Source organism: Panthera pardus, unplaced genomic scaffold, assembly GCF_024362965.1.
Source record: "Panthera pardus isolate Hobbes unplaced genomic scaffold, ASM2436296v1 HiC_scaffold_10, whole genome shotgun sequence".
NCBI lineage: Eukaryota > Metazoa > Chordata > Mammalia > Carnivora > Felidae > Panthera > Panthera pardus.
Window position 1 is genome coordinate 67612731 of NW_026526655.1, and position 16960 is coordinate 67629690.

Here is a 16960-nt window from a genome sequence, read left to right on the forward strand (position 1 = left end):
CCAAGAATTCTATAGCCAACATGACATACTTTAAATAGGAAGGTGAGCAGAAAAGAATATTAAACAAATCCTATGCTTCTTCATAATAAAAACACTCAAAGACTAGGACTGGAAGTGAACTTTTTCAAGTGATAAAAGGCACTTCTGACAACCAACAGCTAACATCATACTTAAGGCTAAAAGACTGAACATTTCCCACTTAAGATGATAAACAAGACAAGAATATTTGTCCTCACTACTTCTATTCAACATTATACTAGAAGTTCTAGTCAGGACAATTAAATAAAAGAAAAAACAGAAGAAGAAGAAGAGGAAGAAGAAGAGGCATGAAAAGGAGAGGAAGAGGAAGAGGAAGAAAAAAGAGCAAAGGAAATGAAAGAAAAGAAAAGAGAGACAAGAGGAAGAAAGACAAAATAAAAGGTACTCAGATTGGAAATGGAGAACTAAAGCTAGCTGTATTTGCAAATGACATGAACTTATATACGGAAAATCCTAAGGAACCCACTAAGAACAACAATGAAAACACCCCAAAACTATTAGAACTAATAAATGAGTTTCACGAGGTTGCAGGATACCAGATCAATATACAAAAATTAATTTATATAAATTAATTTATAAAAACTAGGAATGAAAAATCCAAAAATGAAATGAAGAAAATAATTCCATTTACATTTAGCAACAAAAAGACAAAGTGCTGAGTAATAAATTCAAGAAAAGTCATATAGCATTTATAATTGGAAAACTATAAAACATGGTTGTAAGAAACCAAAGAAGACCTAAACAAATGGAAAGATAGCTCATGTTCATGGACTGAAAGACTTAATATTACCTTTTAAGAAGATAATACTCCCCAAATTGAACCAGAGATTCAGTGCAATCCCTATGAAGACCTCAGCTGTCTCCTTTGTAGAAACTGACAAGCTGATTGTAAAATTCAAGAGGAAATTCAAGGGACACAGAGTAGCTTAAAAAATCTTTAAGAAAAAGAACAAGTTTGGAGGACTTACAATTCCCAATTTCAAAACTTACTACAAATCTACAATAATGAAAACCATGTAGTAGTGGCATAAGAAAAACTTGTAGAACAATGAAATAGAACTGAAAGTCCAGAAATAAGCCCTCATATTCATGATCAATTAATTTTTCACAGGAATCCCAAGACAGTTCAAGGAAAAAAATTAGTCTTTTCAATAAATAATGCTGGAAACAACTGTATATACTAATGTAAAATCATAAAGTTGGACTCCTTTCTCATGTCATATGTAACATGTATTATAGACTTAAATATAAAGGCAAGAACTCTATAACTCTTAGAAGAAAATGTAAGAATACATCTTTGTGACCTTGGTCTCCTTAGATATGACACCAAAGGAACATGTATCACAAGAAAAAAATAAAATTAAAAACTTTGTGATTCAAAGACATCATCAAAAAAGTGAAAAGTCACAAAATGGAAGAAAATACTTGCAAATCATAAATATAACAAACTTGTATGCAGAATATGTAAATTTTTTTTATAACTGGATAATAAAAAGACGAATAATTCAATTCAAAAGTGGGGAAAGGATCTGAATAGGCATATCACCAATGAAGATATACAAATAGGTAGTAGGCACATGAAAGGATGTTCAACATTGTTAGCCCTCTGGGAAATGCAAATCCCAAACCATAATGAGGTATTATGTGCTGCCCATTGGAATGGCTATACTGAAAAGACTGATGATAACAAGTGTTAGAATGGGGAAAAAAAAATGGAACCCTTGTACATTCTTGGTATGAAAGTAAAGTGGTACAGACAGTTTGGAAAATATTCTGGCAGTTCCTCAAGTGATTACACATGGAGTTATCATATGGCTCTGCAGTTACAAAGAGAAATGAAAACATACATCCACACAAAAACTTGTACACAAATATTCATTGTGGCACTATTCACAATAGTCAAAAAGTGAAAAAATCCAAATATCAATCAACTGATTAATGGATAAATAAAATGTACCTACATATGATAGAACATTATTCCTCAATTAAAAAGGAATGGAGTACTGATACATGTTCCCACATGTATGAACCCTGAAAACTTATGCTAAGTGAATGAAGCCAGTCATAAAAGACCACATATGGTATGATTCCTTTTATATGAAATGTTCAGAGTAAAAAATCTATAGAGACAAAAAGAATAGTGATTCCCTGGGATGCATGGGTAAAATGCAGAGTGACTGCTAATGGGTATGGGTTTCTTTTTGGGGTTGATAAAAATGTTCTCAACTTGACTATAATGTTGGTTGCACAGATCTTTGTATATATTAAAAGGCATTGAATTGTACTTTGAAGTGGTAAATTATATGGTATATGAACTGTATTCCAACATAGTTGTTATATGTAGAAAAGGGAAGGTGAAGTAAAAACATTTTCAGACAAACAAACAGATAATCACCAACAGACTCATCAGTAGAAGAAATTGTAGGTTATAGTTTGATGATTTCAGATAGAATGCAGACCCAACAATAAGGTAAATATATGAGTAAAAACAAATGAGTATTGACTGTGTCAAATAATGTTAATGATGCCCTATGGAGACACAAAGCAGATGAATACAGGCAGAGATTTGTATACAAAACAGTGGCATAAAAGTTGAGAGGAGGGTAAATAGAGATAAATTGTTCTAAGATCCTTACATTGTCTGGAAAGATTACAAAATGAAATAAATATATTTTGGTAAATTAAGGCTATATGTTGTAACCTCTGATACAATCACTAAAAGAATATCAAAAATGTACATTACTTCCAACTTAATAAAGCAGGAAACAGTATACTCAAGCTGGGTAATTTGAAACGAGTTTAATAAAAGGAGCACCTTATAAAGATGTGAACAAGTTTAAACAAAACAAAATACAACAAAAGGAGATAGCACAGAACCCCATTGTGTCAAGAACTGTGAAGAGTCTGAGACTTTACTTGACCAACTTGCAAGGTGAAAAATTATTCTACTGTAGTTTCAAGGATGCTGGCTGAAGGCACAAGATTCCTGGGTCAGAGACAAAGGACAGTTTGTTACTCACAACAGTAGCAGTAGCCAGAGTATCAGCATTTGCACAGTTCTCCCAGCCTGAAATTTCCATATGATCCTGTGAAGAGGGTCAGGTAACACCTTCAAAAGCAGTAGACTGCATGCAGGAGAGCAACTGTGCAACTTGGTAGATAAGGAAAAAAGAGAACAAATCTCCTGCTGGTGCCTTCCATTGAACAAAACCAACCAGAAGTCAGAAAGCAAGGAAGCACCTTTAAGTCTTCCATAAAACTGACCTTCCTACAGCCCAGGGCAGGTGGAAAAGGATGGAAGTGGATCTGATGGGATGGAGAAACAGAGGGGAAAAGATGAACTAATATGCAATAGTCTAAAACAAGATAAGTGAACAGGGGTAAAGGGGCACAGAAATGGTTAGATAAGGAGCTAGCACTCAATGGGATAGGGATTTAACTCAAAATGTTTAAATGTTTCAATTAAGAGCAATGACCATGTGATTGGATAAAAACCAAATGAACAAAAAGTCCTAATCATACGTTATTTACAAAAGACACTTTTAAAACATGGAAGTTAAAAAAATGTTGACACAAAGTATGGGAAAACGATGTACCATAAAGCATCAGCCAAACTGTATTAACATCAGATGAAGACTTGAAGGCAGAAAAGTTACTAGAGGTGAAGGAGGCCATCTCAAAATATTAATTGCTTTGATTTACCAAGAAGGTCTAATCATTCTAAATTTGCAAAATAACATATGAAAACTAACTTCTAAAAATACAGACTTAAAACATAGCAACAATAGCACGTACATAGTAAAAATAAATTTAAAAATTCACAATCAGAATTGGGAAATTGTAGTATAACATCTCTCAGAAAAGGACAGAACAAACAAATAAAAAATCAGTACAAAAACAGAGAATCTAAACAACATGGCTGACATGTTTGAGCTGACATGATATATATATGTGTATATACATGTATATATATACATGTATATACATGTATAGATATATACATATATAACACATATATATGTATATATATACACATGTATATAACACATATATATATATACATGTATATAACACATATATATAACGTATACATACACACACACACACACACGCACACACACACACACAAATCCAAGAACTGCAGAAAACACCTTCTCAATCATACACAAAATATTGACCATATGCTGAGCCATAAAGCAAGTTTCAACAAATTTCAAAGGATTGAAATTGTATAGAGTATATTCTGTGACAAGGTAATTAAACTATATTAGAAAAAAAAAACAAAATAAAAAGAAATCTAGTAAAATCTCTACCACAATGGAAATATAAACATTTTGAACTGAATAATAATGAAAATATAGCTGAGTAAAGTTTCAGAGATAACAACTATGGCATACCTAGAAGGAAATATGTCTTTAAACATGAATATAAAAAATATGAAAAGCTAAACATCAATGATGTTTACACATCAATGTCAAAAATTTAGAGAAAAAAACAAGAACAGCCAAAGAAACCAAAGAAAGTAGAAGGAGGAACATAGGAAAGATAAAAATAGAGATAAACAATTGTATTGCTTATATTGCTTATTTTTATTCTACATTGTTTTTTTATAGAACACAAACAAACAATAAGATTATTCCTGAAAAGCTTTGAAATTGATAAATTCTAGTCTATATAATCAAGGAAAAAATAAAGAGAAGGCACAAATATTCAATGTTAGGAATAAGGAATAGGGAAAAACAATAAATCTTTTAAGTATTAGAAAGTTAAAAGGAAAATATGAACAATTTTCTGCTATAATATTTGAAAATTTAGATGAACAAGATAGATTCATAGAAAATACTACTTGTCAAAATCAACACTAGAAGTAAAACAAATTCAGAATAGCCTTGTAAATATTAAAGATGTTGAGTCATTTATTAAAAATTTTCCCACAAAGGAAACCACAGGGTCACATGGCTTTCAAGTAAATTATATCAATAATAAATGAACAAATAACACCAATGTTATATTCACTCTTTATAAAGAAAGAAAAACAAAAAGCATTTCCTATCTCTGAGGTCATCACAACCCTATACCAGCACCTCATAAGAACATGAGAAAAGAAAAGTACAGACCAACCTGACTCATGAACATAGTTGCAAAAACTGTAAACAAAATATCAGCAAACATCAAAAGTATGTAAGCAAGAATGAATAAGGTTTATTCTATGAATATAAATTTAGTTTATAATTTAAAAAACATAATTAATAGAACCAAGGAGGTTCTATTCCAAGGAGGAAAACCATCAATACAGTAGATGCAGAAAAGCTGTTTCATAATATTCAATATCCACTCTTGATAAAAAATTTTTTAGCAAAAACCAATATGAGGGAGCCTTCCTCCTTTATCTGATAAAGGATATCTATGACAAAAGTATGACAATATTTTATGTAATATCTACTCCTTTGAGATCAAGAGTAAAATTAAAATCTATGCTATCACCACTCATTTTCAACATTGTACTCAAATTCCTAAGCAATGTGGTAAGGCTAGAAAAAGACATAAAATATATGAAAATTAGAAAGACATAAATAAAATTGTCATTATTCATAAATAATATATGGGCATGTATATTGAAAACCTAAAAATATTTTCAATTAAATTTTTAAAACTAACGCATGAAAGTAATTATATGGATAAAAAGATCAATACACAGAAATCAGTTGTTTTTCTCATCGCAACAAATCATAGAAAATTAAATTTAAAAAAGGCATCCAAATTAATAAAAATATCAAATATCTAAGAACACGTCTAACAGTATGTGCAAAGTATCTATGCAGAAAAACAAAACATCATTGAAACAAATTAAAGGTATAACCAAATGGAAAGACACAAATTTCATGGCTTGAGAACATTAGTCTCATAAAAATAGTATTTCTCTCTAAACCAATTTACAGATTTATTGCAATCCAATCAAAATCCCTGTAGCTCTTTGTAAAACTTGTAAAGATAATTCTAAAGTTAATAAATTGAGAAGCAAAATACAATTCCTTGCTTTCCTGAAAATTAAGAGGTTTTGTAAATTATAGTAATTAAGGCAATGAGATTTTGGCATAAATATTGACAAATAAATCAGTGGAGTAGAAGAGAAGGCCCAGAAAAGATCCATGGATAAGTGGACAATTAAATTATGACACAAGAGGCATTGGAAATTTGTGAGGACCGGATAATCCTTTCAATGAATGAAGCTGTAAAAATTACCTGTTTATACAGAAAAAAACAAAACAATCTTTACACCTTCACACTTTCATACCCTAGGATAAAAATAGCTGTCTCGGTGGATCACAGATTTAAATGTGAAAGGCAAAGCAATAAATTTCTGGAATAGATACAGAAAAATTCTAACAGGATATAAACATATAATCATAAAAATTGGCTATATTATACTTAAGAACTTCAATTTGTCAAAAGATACCATTAAGAGGTATAAGATATAAGACACAGAATGGAGGAATACACTTACAAAACATAACAAAGAGCTGGTAACTAGAATATATGAAGAGCTTTTGTAAAAGAATAAGAAACAGACAACAACATAAAAATGGGCAGGAGCGGGGCACTGGATGGCTGGCTCGGTCAGTTAAACATCTGACTCTTGATTTCAGCTCAGGTCATGATCTCACAATTCATGAGATTGAGTCTCGAGTTGGGCTCTGTGCTGACAGTGTGGAGGCTGCTTGAAATTCTCTCCTCCCTCTCTCTCTGCCCCTTCCTGGTGTGTGTACTCTCTCTCTCTATCTCAAAATAAAAAATAAAATAAAATAAATAAAACTTAAAAAAAAATGGGCAGGAGACTTGAATTGGTACTTATGGACAGAGGATGTCCAAATGGCAAATAATCACCTGAAAAAAGTACTCAACCTCATCATTCATCAAGAAAGGTCAAATTCCACCATGACCTACAGCTATATACTCAACTAGAATGTCTACTGTGAAAATTCTAATCATATTCCAATCCTCAAGGATGTGAAGAACTGGGGAAATTTATGCATTGCTGCTGGTGGTGAAGTTGGCACAATTAATCTGAGAAACCGTCAGTATCTACTAAAGCTGAACACACACATACCATGACCTCACAATGACACTCCAGCATATATACCGTCCTGAAATGCATACACATGTGCATCAAGAGTTGGATACAAAAGATCCATTGCAGCGGCATTAATAATAGTCAAAAGCTGGAAATAGTCCAAATGCTTATCAGTATGGAATCAGGTATGGAATGGATAAATAAACTGTGGTATTTACATGCAGGAATGTAAATAGAAGAATTTCACAGAAGAATGAAAGAGCCACAGCTACTTGAAAAAGAACGTTGTGAATAATACCTTAAGAGAACCAAGTCAAGCATGAAAGGGTCATACAATATGATTCCATTTATATAAAGGTCAAAAACAGACAACCTACTTTTATCGTGCTTCGGGGTGGATACTTACGGTTAAACTAGGAGTTGATTACCATGAAAATCTGATAGCAGGGAGGGGCTTTTAGAGAACTGACAAGGCAATTCATGACCTGACATTAGTGTTTGCCTTGTGATCAGTCATCATACAATTTTGTCTTTGAGCTTCTTTTCTGTATGTATGTTATCTTTCCCGCCATAAAGGCCTCAGAAGTTTGATTTGATGAATAAGGGAGAGAGTAAAGCAAGGATGACACATTTTCCTTGAAGGGTAGAAAGGCTAGGATCCTTAGGGAGAGACAGGAAAGGGAGGTGCAAAGGGACAGACAAGACTCACAGTCAGGGAGGGGCCCAGGCGACAAACTGCTTCCTTTGCAATTTTACAGGCTCAAGTCAAAAAGGACAGCAGCCACTCAGGGGAGGATTTGCTTTTTGGTACCAAGGTATCTGCTTTGCTGTTTCAGAAATCTTGGTACCAACATATCTGCCTCTTGTTTCAGAAATATTTGTCAGTTATGGGAAGCAAAATCTCCTCTTTAAACTTCCCTTTTGATTAAAAAAAATGCCTCTGTATTCTCTCAGGCTGTACTAGGTCTGATAGTTTTCTGCTTTTATATTGCACAGTTCTTTATTTAGAATCATTTTTTTTGTAAACCTCTTTGATAGAAAAACTTGTTCTTTTGTTGGCTTGCTTCAAAAATGTGAATGAGCTAATTCTAATACTTCTTGGTACAGAGCCTCAAGGTATCTAGGAGTAAATTCAATATTTTATACCAACCTATGAGACACAACTATTTAGGTTCGCATTCCTCAGAGACTTGTTCTTTTTGTTCTTGCCCCTAATGACTGCAGGTATTATAATTTTTGCCATGGGGATTAGAGAAGGCGCATAAAACCTGCAAATGGATACTCCCTAGATTTTCACTAAATGAGAAAATGCCCAGAGAGGGGAGACACAATTGAGATCTCATTCCAACAAATGAACACTCTTCCTTAAGGTTAAACATTTATACTGGGAAGTAGAGCAGGATACACTATTGGGAAATAGTATTTCTAGTGATTCCAAAGGTATAAAGTTTCCACCTAACCTTTTCTCTCACAAAAAAAGACAGCTTGCTTGTGTGTGTGTGTGTGTGTGTGAGAGAGAGAGAGAGAGAGAGAGAGAGAGAGGGAGAGGGAGAGAAAGAGAGAGCTGTTGGAAGTAGGGCAGGAATAAACTCCAACCACTGATTCACCCTCCTGTTAGATGCTCAAAGTATACCATTTTAGAGGAGAAATGGCTGCCTGTAAGAGTTTTGGATGAATATAATGATGATGATGAAGAAGGAAGAGGAGGTGAATGAGGAGGAGACACAGGAGAAGGAGATGAAAAGAAAAAAAAATTATGGCTTTTTAAAAACTTTATTTAGAGGCGCCTGGGTGGTTCTGTCGGTTGAGCGTCCGACTTCCTGGTTTGTGAGTTTGAGCCCCTGGTCCGGCTCTGTGCTGACAGCTTGGAGCCTGGAGCCTGCTTCAGCTTCTGTGTCTACTTCGATCTCTGCCCCTCCCCCACTCATAACCACGTGCTTTCTCTCTCTCAAAAATAAATAAACATTAAATTTTTTTTAAAAAAAGTTTATTTTTGAGAGAGCGAGCACGTGCGCGCGGGTGGTGGGGAGGGGCAGAGAGAGACCAGGAGACACAGCATCTGAAGCAGGTTCCAGGCTCTGAGCTGTCAGCACAGAGCCCAACTCAGGGCTTGAGCCCGCTAACCATGAGATCATGACCCAAGCCAAAGTCCAACGCTTAACTGACTGAGCCACCCAGGTACTCCTTTTAAATGTATTTAGTTCAAGTTATCCTCAAATACATAACCTCTTTAAAAAAATTTTTTTTTCAGGTTTATTTTTGAGAAAGAGAGAGCACGTGCACCTGCCTGAGTGGGACAGGAGCAGAGAGAGGGAGACAGAGGATCCAAAGTGGGCTCTGTGCTGGCAGATGAGAGCCTGATCTGAACTCACAAACGGTGAGATCATGACCAGAGCTGAAGTCGGATGCTTAACCCACTGAGCCACCCAGGTGCCCCCATAACCTCTTTTTTATTTTGCTGGAATGTCCTCAATATATCTGTTTCTTTTACATGAAACTCTTTTAAAACCCACACATAGAATCCAGACCATATTCAGGAGGAACTGGATGTGAGTTAAGGCTTTACCTGGCACACAGCATCAATACATGTTAGCTTTCGTCATGATTAGTATTATTAATTTTATCCCTCAGGAGACTAACGTTTTGTTCTTGCATGGCTATTGCATTGTATATAATATCCTGGAGACCACACTCACTTCTGTGACTAATATAAATACTGCTCTTTATTGGGTCTTAATTTTGACATCAGAAAAATGAAGAACTTGGATTCCATAAGCTCTTCGACTCAAAGATTTCCTGCCTCCACAGAGTACTCCGGGTTTCCTCACAAGCTGGGAGTTAGTGATCCCTGGCTGTTAGCAGTGGTTGGTGTTATGGTGCGCGCGTGTGTGTGTGTGTGTGTGTGTGTGTGTGTGTATGGAGGAGAGGGTTTTGCCCACTTCTTCAGGAGGCAGTGTTTGCCTTTCCCTGGGCAGGGGTTGTGGAGGTTAAGAAAACCTGGTGAAACAAATGCCAGGGACAGATGTTACCTAATTTGGTCAAAGAACAAAGAGTGTGTAAAACATTTGGAAATCCTCAACAGTGCATTGGGATGGTGGAATTTACGGGAAGGACAGAAATAGAGCAGCACCCAGAATTTCAGAATAGGATTGCTAAATTTCAGAGGGTGAGCCTAATGTAATTACAATAGTCCACCCTTAATGGCAGAAATATGTTTCAAGACTTCCAGTGGATACCTGAAATCATGGGTAATACCACCATGAATCACCTATACTAATTAGGTATATAATATAATGTATTATATTTAAAATATAAATATATATATATTATGTATTATACATTATATACATATATGTATGTTATATAATACATATTATATGCATATATTATACACTGTATATACTATGTTTTTTCCTATACATACATACTGATGACAAATTTTAATTTATAAATTAGGCACAGTAAGAGAATAGCAATCATAACTAATAATAAAATAGAACGATTATAACAATATACTATAATAAAGGTTATGTAAATGTAGCCTCTCTCAAAATATCTTATTGTACTGTATTCACCCTTCTTCCTGTGATGATGCGAGATGTTAAAATGCCTACCTGACGAGATGAAGCGAGGTGAATGAGCGTTGAGAGGAAGCTACTTTCTGACTCTATCACAAAAGGATGGTCATCTGTTCTAGAGGGAGGCTGGCCACAGGTAACTGAAAGGAAGGAAAGCTAAATCACAGAAGGGGGCACTACTGTACCATTTCGCATAGTCTGGGTTTTTGAGAAGGGATCTTCTGAGTTCGAAGCTTAACTGCACCGATTTTTAGCGTTATGTTGCACAAGCTATTGAGCCCCACCTTCCTTACCTGTAAAATGGGGTAAACATCGAATTCGTGAAGCTGTCGCGAAGGTGGACTAGGACAAGGCAGAGGGGAGACTCAGAAACCGAGGGCTGCTCTTATTAAAAGAAAATTAATATTTTTTTCTAATTCCCAAGACACCCTCAAGATTATCCATGCCTTACTAAGAATTCTCAAACACCTCAGTAGTTTCCTTTGCTGCGCCGACTGTACTCTCTGCTCCCTCAGCCACCCCTCTCCCCCCGCCCCGTCTAGGGCTGCAGGAGTGGAAGACAGGCACGTGGGGGAAGGACTGGGGCAAACCTAGCCCCATGGCCCCTGGCCTCCTGGCACGGTGGGGCCTGTCATGGCGGCCCAGCTACAGCTTAGGTGATCTCAGAGCAGGAAGAAAGGAAGGGTCTGGGGGTCAGCGCCTCCCAGACCCCGGCCCCGCCTGCGCTCCGCCGGGCAAGCCCCGCGGGAGCGCCGGCTCACATGGGTCCCCGCCTCCAGCGGCGCGGGCCCGCCCTGACCCTGGGCTCAGCCTTGCGCTCGGGCGCCCACCTGGGGAGGTGGCGGCCGGGCCTCGCGCGCGGGCAGCCGAGGGCCGAGTGCGGGCCGCGGGACCTCCGCCAGCGCCCCGGAGCGTCCCGGACCGGGTGCGGGGCCCGCCCGGCGCCCGGCGCCCTCCCCGCCCCCTCCGCGCCTCGCCCCGCCGCCCGCGGCCCCCACCCATCGGCCGCTCCTCCCCTCTCCCCACCCTCCTCCTCCGCCCCCTCCCCTCCCCCGCCGCCTCGCCGACTGCTCGGCCGCGCGTCTGAGCCGCCCGGGCCCGGAGCGCAGGCGGCGAGGCCACCGCACCTGCAGCGCGCTCGGGCTGCCAAGCAGCCGCCTCGCCTCCCGCCGCCTGGCCTCCCTCTCCCCCAGCGCCGGGTCTCCCGTGACACCCGAGACCCCCGGCCGACGACAATGACCACTTCCCTGCAAGATGGGCAGAGCGCCGCGGGTAGGGCGGCTGCCCGGGACTCGCCGCTGACCGCCCAGGTGTGCGGCGCTGCCCAGGGGAGGGGCGACGCCCGCGACCTGGCGCCTGCCCCCTGGTTGCAAGCGCGGGCGCTCCTGCCCCCTCCGGACGGGACCCGCGGCTGTGCTGCAGACAGGTAGGCAGCCCTCCGAGGGCGCGGGGGAGTGTCCTGGGTTGGCAGCCGGCGAGGGGCTGAGGAGGCGGTCCTAGGGGGTGAGCCATGTGCCCAGAGCTGGGCCAAGTTTGTGAAAGTCTCTGAAGACAATTCCCTTTAAGCTGGCTTCTACCGGCTCGGCAGGACATTGCGATCTCCCAGCGCCTTATAAATAGCATCACCGTTTCATTGAGAGCTCCTGGTCTCTCTCACCTCTGCCCATCGGTGTGAACTAGGAGGCCAGGCTGGCCACCCCACTTCCTTTCTTCGTGGCCCTGCACTGAAAGCAAAACAAACAAACAAACAAACAAACCCCTAATCCTTTTTATTTTACGTGTTTAAAAAATCGGAGCATAAATGAATTCACCTCCCACATAGAATCTTACAGCGACCCTGGAGAGGCAAAGCACGGATTGACATTTGAGCAGTCTTGCTGTTCAGCAGGAAAGAATAGAGGCTTTAAAAGGTTTCCCAATCTCCATAGCATTCAGCACTAAGTGCCTTTAGAGTTCACAGTTTTGCACATACTTTAGGAAAGAAAAAGACTGCAACAATACAAAAATCTGTAGTCCTTTATATTCATACATTTAAATGGTACTTCTCCCCCCAGATTTTCAAAGTGCTTCAACTTCACTGAAGTTAAAATTACTCCGCAGTGGACTAGAGTACATTTATACTAGCAAGTTCTATTCACTTACCTCTTCAAAAACACTGCCTTGCGGTTTAGTATCTATAAGCACTTGAAAAATCAACAGACTGTGTGTGGGCAACATTGTGAATGAAATTTGAAGTGAGATGAACCACAGCTATAATTAATAAACCATAACTTCCAAAAGTGATTAGTGAAATAGCATAGGGATGAATTCACTAAATGTTTGTAGACTTGGTCAATTTAATGGATGCATAAAAATGTCTAACTTCTCAGGATGGTTTTTGCATCAATAATTATATAGTATTTCAGCCTCAGGAAAATTATCAAAAGTGCTGGAAATAGGCTTTCTATGCCTGGTAATTTTTTTTTAAGGCCAAAAAAAAAAAAAAAAAAAGATAGGAATACTATAGAAAATTCATTTATATCAATTAACATATTTTATTTTGACCCACAGAAAGTACATCACAGATCTTTGCTGTACATTTTATATAATATTAGTGTTATCACAGAGTGGTACATGTTGGCCTTAACTTCTTAATCCTGTCAGCAATTAAATTTTACATTCATTCCGCTTTATGTAAATTACATCCTATGTTCTCTTGGTGTAGGAGAAAAAAGAAAGATCTTGATGTTCTGGAAATGCCATCTATTCCAAACCCTTTTCCTGAGCTATGCTGTTCTCCATTTACATCTGTGTTGTCAGCAGGCCTGTTTCCCAAAGCAAATTCAAGGAAAAAACAGGTATGCATTTTAAAATGTTTAATTCAAAAATCTTAGGAGCTCTAAATCCATACAGTTTTTAAGGTATTCAGTAATTTGTAATATTAACAAAGGATTAGTATGGTCTATTTTAAATGACTATTGGCTGACAAAGTTTTTGGCATCATTTTCCTTTAAGGCCTTAGTTTTCACAGCTATATAATGGGAATGTTAAAAGTTACCTACTAAGCTTTTAGGATGGGTTAAATGAGAGAATATATATAAAGTACAGAGTCTGGGAGCTGTTATTATTTACAGGGTAGCTGGGGAGAGTTATATATGATGATAGATTATCAATTTTTAGTCAAATTGGAGGAAGGCAATGGTATTGGGGTAAGAAACAGATTGGTTGATTTCTTTAATACCTTCCATAATCTTCCAATTTGCAACCCATGCAACCTCACTTACTAAAGGAGAGTGGGATAGTGAATCTGTGGACTCCTCAGTGAACCAGTGAACTCCTCAGTTTGGAGGCTTCTGGGTGCAGAAGGCAGATGATGACTTCTTAGTGATAATTAGACGATGGACTTTATTTTTTATTTACTTATTTATTTTAATGTTTGTTTATTTTTGAGAGAGAGAGACACACACAGAGCACGAGCAGGGGAGGGGCAGAGAGAGAAGGAGATGCAGAATCCAAAGCAGGCTCTAGGCTCTGAGCTGTCAGCACAGAGCCCTACGCAGGGCTCGAACCCAAGAACGACACTGGACCTTAGTCGGACGCTTAACCGATTGAACCACCCAGGCGCCCCAGAAGATGGACTTTATTTTATATGATTTTGCTTTCCTTTTTAGTTTCTAGTTTGAGACTGACTTAGGCAAATTAGATTTCCAGGACCAAACAACTATGGAGAGAGATCCTTAATGACTATACATTTGGAAAAAAAAAAAATCAATGTTTCCTAGAATAATCCCGTCTCTTCTTAATATACTCCCTCCCAATTTTGAATTAGCAAAACAAAGAGAGGTTTCACTAGGCAAAATGTACCTTGTTCTTGCGAGGATAGAAGCAATAAATTTAAACAGTCAGATGTTTGCAGTGAGGAGACGGATAGTAAGTGGGGAAAAGACAGTTGACCATTTCCCTGCATCTGTTGTTCTCTTTCCTTTTTTTCTGCACTTTTACTTCCTGTGATGGGTTCAGTAATGCATGTTTACAGTTTTAGGAGTGGAGGAAATACCCTAGGAAATAGATGAGCTCTTGATAACATAAAGCGATAATAGAGACAGTATGGAAGCTTTCCATGGACTGTTGGGTTTTGATGGAAGTCTGGTATAACAAGGTATATATATATATATATATATATATATATATATATAATTTTTTTTTTGATGGGGGCGGTTTGAAGTTTAATTGGTGCATGTGCTTTTTGGAAAAGGACTGGAGAAAGTGGGAGTAAATATTCCCGGAGCAGAGGTATGTTCTCAATTAGAGACTTTGATGGGGGAGGCAAGTCCTTAAGTGGGCGGGACTGTGACTTTGGATGAGGAGATGAACACGGAGGAGATTCTCGAGAGCTTTATTATCAGGGTGAGTTTTAAAGTCAGAGCCCAAGAGAAAAACAGCCCCCCCCCCCCCCGAAATGTCTGGGCCTTTTAAAAGCTTGGCTTTCAGGTCAGGATATAAGATCAGAAGATGGGTGATAGATTTGACCGTGTGTCGTGATGGTGGAAAAATTGATTCTGGATTGCCTGTGGGATCCAGAATGGGAAAAGGAAATGCCCGATGGTGACATAATAGTCAGCTAGGGAATTTGATAGGTTATTTCCCTATTAATAGAGGGCCCTCTGTGTTTCTTGCACCAATCTAGGCCCTGGGGGACTGAGCTAAGCAAAAATGCCATGCAAAGGGTGTTTACCATGATGGGGCTTGGATTTGAGGTTGGGTCATGACTTTGGAGTTGAACAGAAGAAGGGGAATAGAGAGGGAGAGGTCTGGGCTTACTCTCACTTTAATTTTGAGAATTAATGCTGGGAGAATGCCTGTGTCTGAGAGATGTTGATGGGGCAAAGTTTGTTTTGAATAAAGAGGAAATATATTAATAGAGGGAGAAAAAAAAGAGAGCATGGGTACAGGTGTTAGGGTCAGGTCAGGGTGTGCCCTAAGTATGCAGTTATCATTGTAGGGTAAGACATCTTGTCTTGGTGAATGACAACATTTTTTTGGATCAGGTTTAGCAAATTGCAAAATGGGAAAAGGGTGCTATGTGACTATTGACTCCGGCTGGTTTCCTGCTCTGGCCTTGTGTCCTGTTTCCACAGTGACCTTCTGAGAGAGCACTGCACCCACACAGACAGCTGTGCTGTTTCATGAACAGAGCGTTCTGGCCCGACTCCTGGAGACCAGTCCCAGAGAGGTGTTCCCACCTGAGAAGGGCCCAGCATGCTGATCTCTTCCTTTGCTCAAGGGTTGGGATCTCTCTGAAGAGAAGGATGTCCCAAAGTTGGGGAAGAGGAAGGTTTCTTTTTACATTCTTTTATGTTTTCCACCTACGCTTTGCATTTAAAACGGATCCTTTGTTTTTATTCCTTTGTATATGCTCAGTTCTTTGGACTGAGTGTTGCTTTGGGAACAGATGACTCTATGTCAGTAATTCCCCAAGCTCAGTATCTTTGTGACACACATTACCCTTTTACTAGATGGTATTTCTGGCCCGATTATCTCTGACCTTCACTTGAGGTGATGTAAATGACTGGATGTGGTAGGTTTCCATTGACTGTTATTTACGGTTGACACATTGCAGGAGCCCTGGGTCTCTTCTCTTAATATTTTCTCTTTCATTTGTTTGGCTTACCCTTGCCAGTCATTTTAGCAATTCTTTTCTCCCTGTAGAAAAAGTGAAGGATTGCACTTGTTACTTACGAATAATTGACCAGAAAGTTTGAAAGAATCTAGACTAGAAATGTTAAATTTCATGTGGTCTTTCAAAACCAGAGTCAAAAATCATTTTACACACTATATATATACACATATATATATATATATGTGTGTGTGTGTATATATATATATATATATGTGTGTGTGTGTATACACATATATATGTGTGTGTGTGTATACACATATATATGTGTATATATATGTGTGTGTGTGTGTACACATATATATATATACTCTTTTTTTTAACAATTTGAGACACCTACATAATGCATAAGTGGTAAAGTGTATTGAAGCCCAAATAGGATATGCTTTATCTCTGTTTGGTAATAAAATGTCTCAAGGTATACAATACTGTAGGCTTTCAGTATTTTTATTGTAAAATAAGAGCTGGAATGAGATAGAATGTGGATTCTTTATTCTCTCTCCTTCTTATAATGCTGTTCAGATATATTGCCTGGACATATTTCCTTGTGTTTATCAATAAAGCAGATTCCTTTATATACATAGTCTAGAAAGAAAAATTACTTGTAATTTAAAC

General features: G+C 38.3%; 1 protein-coding gene across 3 annotated transcripts in view; it reads left to right on the forward strand.

The window, feature by feature from the left end:
- Window positions 1–11715: 11715 nt before the first annotated feature.
- Window positions 11716–16960, forward strand: part of GRB14 (growth factor receptor bound protein 14) — a 116269-nt gene continuing 111024 nt past the window's right edge. The window contains exons 1-2 of one of the 3 annotated variants that reach the window (XM_019457938.2): window positions 11716–12115; window positions 13394–13526. In XM_019457938.2, coding sequence (XP_019313483.1) covers window positions 11925–12115; window positions 13394–13526 — 324 coding nt within the window. In that variant the 5' untranslated portion in view covers window positions 11716–11924. The remainder of the gene's footprint in view (window positions 12116–13393; window positions 13527–16960) is intronic. The other 2 variants (XM_019457932.2, XM_019457953.2) reach the window with 2 other exon arrangements.